Source organism: Rhinolophus hipposideros (assembly GCF_964194185.1).
Source record: "Rhinolophus hipposideros genome assembly, chromosome: 9".
NCBI lineage: Eukaryota > Metazoa > Chordata > Mammalia > Chiroptera > Rhinolophidae > Rhinolophus > Rhinolophus hipposideros.
The window spans coordinates 65,813,622-65,823,932 of record NC_138055.1 but is presented as its reverse complement, the minus strand read 5'-3'; the positions used below and the strand labels follow the sequence as shown (position 1 = coordinate 65,823,932).

General features: G+C 35.7%; 1 protein-coding gene across 1 annotated transcript; it reads right to left on the bottom strand.

Moving 5' to 3' along the window:
* Nucleotides 1-3,978: 3,978 nt before the first annotated feature.
* Nucleotides 3,979-8,979, bottom strand: LYZ (lysozyme). The gene is made up of 4 exons (XM_081059164.1): nt 8,762-8,979; nt 7,106-7,270; nt 5,172-5,250; nt 3,979-4,633 (listed from the first exon to the last, which is right to left on the bottom strand). Exons 1-4 carry the CDS (start codon nt 8,895-8,897, stop codon nt 4,567-4,569), a joined length of 447 nt encoding a protein of 148 aa, XP_080915290.1. The 5' UTR covers nt 8,898-8,979; the 3' UTR covers nt 3,979-4,566.
* Between the last annotated feature and the right edge of the window lie 1,332 nt (nt 8,980-10,311).

The following is a 10,311-nucleotide window of genomic DNA, read 5'->3' as shown; positions in this document are numbered from 1 at the left end:
TCAAAGATATAATCCAAAATAAAACGACAGGTTAGAGGAAACAGAAGTAAACCAAAAAGCCCAAATTATTATTATATTCAGATAAAATAAATAGTAAATATGACACAATACAATGAAAAAAAAAAGAGCATTCAGAGGACAAAAAAGATCCATTGAAAATTTAAAATATGATAGCAGAAATGAAAAACTCGATAAAAAGACTGGACAATAATATCAAAGAAACTTCCCAGAAAGAGCAAAAGGCAGAGATGGAAAATAGGAAAGAAAAGATAAGAGCATCTGTATTAATTTGCTAGGTCTGCCATAACAAAATACCATAAACTGGATGGCTTAAACAACAGAAATTTATTTTTTCACAGTTGTGGAGGCTAGAAACCCAAGATTAAGGTGTTGTCAGATTTGGTTTCTTATGAGACCTCTCTCCTTGGCTTGCAGATGGTCGCCTTCTCGCTGCATTCTCACATGGCCTTTTCTCTGTGTGCGGGCATCCCTGGTGTCTCTTCTTTTTATAAGGACATAGTCCTATTGGATTAGGACCCCACCCTTATGACCTCAGTTACTCTAAGTTACCTCTTTGAAGGCCCTGTCTTCAAATATAGTTACATTGGGAATTAGGGCTTCAACAAATGAGTTTTGCAGAGACAGATAACTACATCAGTGGACCAGCCTAGGAATTCCAGAGAGAACAAAAAAATGGAAGGAAGGAGATAATAAACGACTCAAGAAAGTTTTCCAGTACTCAATTGTATTAGTTTCCAAACTGAAAGATCCTACGAAGCACCCAGAACAAAGTGGAAGACAGATCCACATCAAAGCACATCACTGTGAACTTGCAGAATATTGGAGGTAAAGAGAAGATCTCATATACTTCCAAGATATAAAGACACCAAAATAAGAGTGACCTCAGATTGCTCAGTAGCAACATTGGAATATAGGGAGCAATGCAGTTACCTAGATTGGGTTCCCTAGGTAGTCCTATTGCAATGGACCACCTTCAAAATTTTGAAGGAAAATTAATTCCAACTTAGTATTCCATACCCAGCAAATTTCAACCAAGTGTGTGAATAGAATAAAACAATTTCAGACATAAGTCTCAAAAAAAAAAAAGGTACCTCTCATGTACTCTTCTGCAGGAAGAATTTAGATATGTGATCCTCCAAAATGAGGGAATAAACCAAGAAGGAGGAAATTATGAAATGCAGGAAACACAATAAATATCAAATATGAAGAGAATCCCAAGATGATGCTGAAAGAAAGAACCCAGGATGACAGCTATGTGTTAGGTATAGACAGCAATCAGTCCCACTTAGAATTGGTCACAAAACTTTGGGAATTACTGCTTTAGAAAGATGAAATTGACAAAATTCTACCTGAATCTGAAGCCTTGAGAGGAGATTTAAATATTGGACTTAGAGTTTGGAAGTTGAACTAATGAGTTTTGCAGGGACAGATAACTACATCAGAGGACCAGCCTAGGAATTCCAGAGAGAACAAAAAAATGACTGACACGTACACAGAAAACTAAGCAAATTTAAGAGTCATGCCTTTATTACCCCTAGGGCAAATAAAATCTTGTATAAGAGAAAAAAGTAATTTTATTTATGCCTATGTAAAATACTGAGTACTGACTTAACGAAAAATAATATACATTGGAAATAAAATAATTACATTTGAAGAATGAGCTTTGGGGAAGGGTGCCATGTGTTGGAGATGGGGAAGGAGGAAATAGAGCTTAATCCGTAACTTCCATAATGTGGAAGTCAATATCATAAAATGGAAAAATCAAGAAGGAGCAATAAAAGCATAATACTTAAAAGCATGGAAGTCAATATAAAAATATTAATATTAAGCTTAAAGAGGAGAAAGTGGTTGCATGCGAAGGGGGAGAAATGGGGAGGTACACCTTTCATAACAAACCTTGTAGAACTATTTACTCTGTAAATATCGAGAATTTATAAACTTGTTAAAATTTAAAATGATTTAAAAATATAATTTGCATAATAGACATGCATTTAGTTGAAAACTATGTCTATGAATGATAGTAGTCACTCCTGATTATAATTTTTAGTAATTCCTTTTAGCAGTTTCTAAGAAAATATTTTAAAAATGAATTTGCTAAATAGAAGTACAAGAAATGTGCTGTTGGGCTTTGTTGTAATTAGTGCCCCATGATGAGCTCAGTTATCATCTGGAGTATCACTCTACATTTAAAATAATATCCTGGAGTGAAACTAAGCAACATAGGAATTGAGTTTCATTTTTAAGTGATCAAATATTGATTTTGATTTTTATTCTGTTCCCAGAATGAGTAAAAATTTGGGGAACTTGGTTCTACTAAAATAACGGGGTAAGAAATAATATTTTATCAGAAACACTAAGCAAAATCTTCAACACAATTGCTTTCCCTCTTCAGCCAACTTTTGCTAATTTGTGTTCAGTTGGTCATCCTGTATTGCTGGGCTATCCTGGTGCTTCTTGGATATATCCCGTCTTTGCATCTGAGCTGTCACTCTTCAAGTCTGTCTACCCTATCTTCACCCATTCTTCGTCACACCTCTGGATATCCTGATATGAAGAAATCTATAACCTTTCTGAATTTATTCATACCAGAATGGTCCCAGAATTTTGAAGCCTAAGGCGGTGCCTATGGTAGGTCCTCATGGTGCCCTCTGATGGCTGGTCTATGCAGTACATTCACATGGACTTAACACTTGATCCTTGGAATCACAGCAGCTGTTGTACTGAAATTATGTGGGACGAATGAGTAAGAAAAATCTTAGAATGCTCAACATGGGAGAATATACTACAAAACCAGGAAAAGACTTATGAAGTTAATTGATATTTACTGAGCATGTATGATGTTGCAGACACTGTTTTAGGTATTTGGGATCTGAGCGAAAACAAGAGTAAAAAAAATTCTGCCCTCTTTCCTATCAGGACAGAGACCCACCATGGCATGTTAAAGATGTAACATAGTAAAGAAGGTGCCCAGATGAGGAAGGAGAAGCCCAACATGGGTATTAGAGCCTAAGTGGAGATCCTCTATTCCATGGTGTGGCAGTGTTGGGAGATTTGTTACATAAAGGCAAATTAATGAAATACATTCCTGTACTAAGGATACACTTGAAGGCTACTGAGGACAATAAGAGCCAGGTTTCTCACTGTCAGAGAAGGGAGTTACCAATGAGAAAAAGGAGAAAACTTGAATGAACCCTATGATGTGGGATTGGAATTGGAGGTTTTAATGTGAATTCAATATAGATCAATATAAACATACATATATCCTCTAGCTCTGTCCATTGATGGGGTCTGGGAACAGTGACACTCTAGTGCCCAGATCTTGTTTTTTAAGTACCATTATTCACTGAGAAATCGGGGCTCTTTGGGAAAATGGTGAATTCCAGGGCTGGAGCAAGAACAGAACAAGGTGAGCCTTAGAACATCTTGTGCCAGAAAATAAGAAAGTGCTGAAAGAATGATGGGGACATGTCAAAATGACCCAGAAGCTAGCTTGCAAGGCTTCTACTGGCCAAATCAGGGACAATGTGAACGTCAAAATAAATGATAGTAATGAATTATAATTCATTATAATTTGAATAAAAGTAGGAGGCCATAATAAATAAATAAATAAATAAAGATATAATACACAAATCTATCAATTGAAATTTTGATGAGGAACAGCCTTCAAGTACCTTAACCCCCTCCCAAATACTTTACAGTGGAGGTGACTTGCAGATCTGACCTTAATCAAGTGATCAGAGTGAACATCGTCTGTAACAGCATATTTCAGAAATGCATGCCACCTAAGAAATGCAATGAGAAGCACACAGCATCACCTCGGTGGTATTCCTGCTGAAGATGCATAACCTAATCTAATCAAGAGCATCAGAAACACCTTTGGACATTTTACAACGTAACTAGTCTGTGGTCTTCAAAAGTGTTAAAGTCATAAAAGTAAAAAAAAAAAGACAACGAATGTATGCTTCTGAATTAGATCTTTTTATTATGAAGAACTCTTGGGGAGAATTGATGAAATTGAGTGACAGCTGATGATTAGGCAGAAGGAATGTATCAATGTTAGCTTCCTGATTTGGACGATGTTTTGAGATTATTTAGGAATTATGCACTGAATGATTCAGGGTCACTGGACACCATGTTGACAATTTGCTCTTAAACTATTCAAAAAAAATAAAAGGACCCTTTACTATACTTGCAGATTTGGGGAAAGATTGAGATTACTTCAATTATCTTTAAAAAGTGGGGAAAGTCTCTGTCTGGAAGTTACATTTCAGCAAGAAGAGACAAAAAATAAGTAAAATATGTAGTTTATAAAATGATTATAGGCTTGAGCCCTGGGGCACTCCCACAGTTAAAAATTAATAGCAGAGAAAGAGCCAGCCAAGGACTGAAAAGAAGCATTTAGCATCTTAGAAGAGAGACCATATTTTGCTCCTACTTCTGTAAAAACATTATTTGTGTGAAAGAACAGTAGTGTGAACTTTCACTCAACTACTACTCTCTTACTATGAAAAAGAGACAAAATGAACTGAAGAGGAAAAATTCCAGTTACACTCCGCAACCCTGAATATACTGAGTGAGATCTCGGTTTTGACAATGAGTTTTCCATGCCACCCTGTAGAAAAAGATGAATGAAATAGCGATAAGGTAAAAGCATATCTTCATTGTAATATACATACTTCAAATCTTTTGGGAGAACAAAATGTTTTATCAATACATGAAGTACAGGGTATTGCTAGATGCAAGTATTGCTATTATTAAATGGAGATATGTACACCAAATATTTCACTTCTCCCAAAAGTCCTTGCTAAAGCATAGAATGCTGAACATAAATGTTGAGTCACGTGCATCCCCCAACAGCAACTACAAAGTGCATTCTACATTTGCTTCATTCCAAAATTAATTCCAAGATATGACAAGGAACTGGTAGAGTGTGGAGAATCTTAAAAACTCTAGAAATCCCCTAAAATTAACTGAGGAGTAAAAGAGAAAGACTCTGAATCAGATTGTTTCTAAGTGATACATTGTTTAGCCAAAGTCTAAAGCTGCAACTTTCAGTTCTCAGTAGAATACATTGGTCTTTGAGAATCTTTTTTCACTTCTCTCATAACAGTAGGGTAAAATAGCTTTCCCCTTTAATGCTTAAAACATACCATGCTCTGATGCCTTGTGGATCACTGACGACCCTCTTTGCGCATTTTACAGCTTGAGTGATGTCATCTTGCAGCAAAACTGAAAAAGAGGTGTTAGGTTTAGCCAGTTTTATTCTCTTAAACTGAGAAAAGGACACTAAAATTACTTTCCATGAGTCTGTATATCTGTGAATGTTGGGGGAAATTTTTTCTTTAATTCCATTCCATTTGGCATTAAATAAAGCTTTTTTTTTTTTTCATTTTTCAAAGTTATTGGAAGCTCTGGAATTATTAACAAATGTGATAGAATATTCTCTTTGTATTATACTAGGCACTATAAAAAAAAATAGAGGAACCAGCCTAGCCATTTTTAAATTAGCAATTCTACTACTAGAAATTTTCCCTAAAGAAATAATAAGAAATGCACCCAAAGATGTATGCATAAGGCATTTCATTGCAATTAACGAAAGAGGAAAATGGACACAGCCTAAGTGCTTAACAGTAAGAGTTGAATCAATAAAATATAGAATATTTATACTATTCATCTTTTTAAAATAATGAATATTGGTATTTGTTAACATAGAAATAATTTTGTGTGAGAAAGAGCCAATTGTAAAGCTGCATAATAGTACAAATTTATTTTTGTTAAAACACACATTGCTTACATGTTTGCGTGTGGGTGCATGATATAGTTTTATATTCATATACATGATATATAGAATATGTACCAAAAGTTACCAGTGATCATAAATCTCTTGGTAGTAAAAATTTTTATTCAGTGACCACAGGTTATTATATAACACAAAATATTTTTAAATAAATTAACTGGCTACAAAAGAATATTCTAAGACTAATCTTCCCTATTAGGAATTTTAACATTTAAAAATTTAACAATATCTTTTTTATAATATTTCTCCCATATTTTATTTACTAAAGATTACAAGGCTATTTCTATTTTTATGTGAGTTTAATAGAACATTTATTTCACCTCAATTAGACAAATCTATTAATTAACGTGTTAGATATGACCATGATTATATAGGAACTTTATTTTTTGAAGATGCAAACTAAATAGAAATGAAATGCCATAATGTTTCTAATTCACTATAAAATCACTCAGCAAAAAATACATATACATATGTATACATAAAAGAAACAAATATGTTAACTGTTAAAAGTATGGGGTGGGCATATGGCTGTTTATTATACTGTCTGTAATTTTCTGTATATTTAGAACATTTTATAACAAAAAGTAAAAACAATTTTTAAAAAGACCATATAACCAAATTATCCCTAAACAAGAACAATGTTACATTGTTCTTGACAAAGCCACGTACAATAAATAGGTCATTCCAGAACTTTTGTGTATTAGAAAACAGCAACCTTTTGTGATACCAGCTCCTTAATTTCTTAGGAAATTACCAGGAAGATAATTGTCATGCAGGGTGTCAGGTGGGGTCTCTGGTCCTGCTCCTCACATAAGAACGCAGGATATGGTGAGGCCAAAAAAGAACACCCATGGAGCCATAGATGGGGGAGTCATACCACTATATTCTCACTGGCAGCATCCAACTCTCACAATCTGTGCTTGCTAGCTCAGCCACCATTTTCTTGCTGGCCCCCATTTGCTTCTAGCGTAGCCACAGCAGTTATATTAGTGGCCAATGGCTCACTGGTTACAGCTGACGGCCAACTAGCCACAGCTGATGGCCAGCCAATCACAGTTGATGGCCATTTACTACCTGAGCCAGCACCTTTCCAAGTGAGGCCAAGAGCCTGGAAACTGCACTCCTGGTTCTGTCCCCACAATAATAAAGAGTTTCTAGAAGTTGAGATAGAGTTTTTCTAGGTCCCTGATGAACCCTTCAAGATTTTTTCATTTGCATGAAATCTCTATTCTTGTAAGTATAACCAGATTGGTCCTGTGTCATCACTCAAAGGTTATTTTGTCTTACCATTGCAGGATATACCACAGGCGTTAACTGCTCTTGGGGTTTTGCTGTCGTTACACCAGTAGCGGCTATTGATCTGAAATATCCCATAATCAGTGCTCTGGCTTCCAGGATTGTAGTTTGTAGCTTTTGTGTTATAACTGCTTTCCCACTGGGCCAAACACATCCCTGAAAAGAACTTATTTTTAGTAATAAATAGCAACACCACATGACTTATACTGCATACCATAATCAGTTCTATTTAACAATTCTATTTTACTAATGATTTACTTTATAAGTATAAAGATGTATTCTTTTATTTGTAAAATATTTTAACACTTTCATGTTAAAGGGTCCTTAAGAGAATTCTTTGGTTAGCAAATCATTTGTAATACTAGTGAAGCAAGATAACGTATTTTTAAAAATATTAAAATAGCTGTTTCTTCCATTGCTAATATCTCTCCCCTGCTCCTATTCCTCAGGCAAGATTCAGCCTAGCACAGAAAAATCAACAGAGTTGTTGAGTGGATTTTGTAATTAATAGTAGATACATATGCTGATGGAAAAAGGCTTTTTATTCGGAAAAATAAGAATTTTTTTGGAGAAAGACATTGTCTTATGAGACCTAAAGGTGAATTTGTGTATCAAATTAAAATCTGGAAAACAAGAGTTGCAGTAGAGGAAAGACTAATTCATCCATCCATCCATTCATGCATCCATCCAACCATTCACTCATTCATTCAAAAATAGTTATTTTTGGGAAAACGTTTGAATTTAATCTGAAAAATAGTGATTACACTGACAAATGAGGACTAAAATATAAGGTAACTTTTACACAGAGCACATCATGGATTGTGTGGAAGAAAATGAGAACAGTTAATCAACTAGAGTGAGTAAGAATAATAAAATGTCATTTCATGCTGCATTTCAGGGATCCCTACATAAACAGTGATTGAGGAGAAATAGGTTCCTACTGCCCCTGTATTGAGATTTCAACATAAATAAAAAAGTGGGGGGGGGGGGACAGCCAGTTAGCTCAGTTGGTTAGAGTGTGATGCTCTTAACAGCAAAGTTGCCGGTTCGATCCCCACATGGGCCAGTGTGAGCTGCGCCCTCCACAACTAGATTGAAACAACTACTTGACTTGGAGCTGATGAGTCCTGGAAAAGCATACTTAAAATAAATAAAAGTTTAAACAAACAAACAAACAAACAAAACCCTGCTATTAAAAACACCATGTCATGCAGGGGAATTTAAAAAGAGAAACACACTGCATTACTCGAGGTTCTCAGAATCCAATTCCCAAATGGGAAAGGGCTGGAGTCGAGCACCAAAGACTTGACAGATATCCCAGGTGCTCAAACGTATTAGTCAACCTACATGTGCCACTGAGTCTGAGACAACTGGCAAATTCAGTGGCACTCAAAGACTACGATGGGTCCTGGTTTCTTTAGCAGGGAATAGAATTTGCCATCCCTATGCCCCCATTCCTTCATCTGGTCTGATTCTAAAGGACCAAGTTGATGTTTTTAACCATTTTAAGTATATAAACTCTCAAATAAATAAATAAATGAATACATAAATAAGTCCATTCACTCAGAGCCCCTTTCTTCTTCTTATTTGTCCTCCATGTTCCACACCTGGCTGACTATTTGGAAGTATGAAGAAGAGCTAACTTACAGTTTGCCAGGCTGATTCCCTTGAAGCCATCCAATCCAAGTCTTTTCAGAGTTCTGGCTAACTCACACCTTTCATAGACCTTGCCCTGGACGGTGACAGAAAGGAGGACAAGCCCCAGAATAAGGAGAAACTTCATGGTGAATGGGAAGTGAGACCGCTTGGCTGACCAGGGTGGGCTAGTCCCACTATTTAAACCCTTTCAACTTCCTTCTTTTCCTAGTGGTTTAAAGGCTCCACCCTTTGAGATATGTGGAAAACAGGAACTGTTTTTTGGCCTACTTTTCAAAAGACTTTTTAAAAGACTTTTAAAGGTCTTTTTATGTATGACAAGTGACTCTGATGTCCCAAGAATTAACCCATAGGAAAATGATGAAATGACATTGTTTAAAGATCTGGCTCAGGAAGAAGTGGAATTAGCACTGTTTCCAAACAGGAACTTTCTCCTGTTTTATTATGAATTTGAGCAACTATAAACAATAAAAAAAAAATCAAATGAACATTTTATAGAACTGAAAACGAGCTCTGATCTTTGATTAACATTCATTTCCATTTACTTGTTTTTGTGTGCATTCACTATGTTGTCTTCACCTTTTTCACTTAAAATTATTTTATATACACTTTTTAAAATGACACAGTACCTGTCATTTTAATAGGTATATAGCATTTTATAATCAAACCTACAGAAGAGTAGCACAATGTGCCACCCAAAAATATGCCCCTTTGCCATAAGGATAATTTTGAACTGAAGGCAATTGAGGAGAAGCAGATCCACGAAAAGCTGTCTGCCTCATTTGTCTGAAAGCAGAACATAAATTTGTATAGAATTAATCACCTACAATCCTAGATACCTATCAGCCCTGAGGGCACCAGGGGACTCTACATAACAAACTTTACTGACTTGCTGTTATCTTCCTTTTGACCCCATATAGTTAGATTCCCACAGTTTGCTGTCCTTGGAAGCCTAAAACTCTTTGTTCTGTCTTGTCATTCCTCTAAAAATGTACTTTTCTTGGTTAAAATGCTATGGAAGCCCAAATTCTAGCCATCTCTTTGAGTTACTCTTCCCTTCATTTCTCCCAAGTATATATGAGATGTACATTTTAATAAATGTGTTTGTTCTTCTCTTGTTCATCTGTCTTTTCTTACAGACCGCTAGAAGAAAACCTAAAAGAGTACAAGAAAAATATATTTTTTGTCCTGTACAGTTTCTGGCAGTGAGGATGGGCTAGAACACTTCACTCTCCCAGAGACTGCAGTTGAGTTATGGGATGACTGACAACATATCAGCAGAAGGTAAGAATTCTTACCATGTCTCCCAGATCTGACTATAGTACCCAGTCAAGAGAGGAGGATAAAAATTTCTCCTTGTCCCTTCCAAATTTAAAATGGCAGGAGAGAAACAGTTGTAAAAATGGATCTTGAATCGCGACTCTTGTAAATTTGGTTTGGGGGTACCCACAGGTTATTGATTCTGAGCCTCTCAGAAATAGTCATGTTTTCTTTTGTCACTGTCTTTTGTGTCATTTATCATAAAGATGAAAATCATAAGA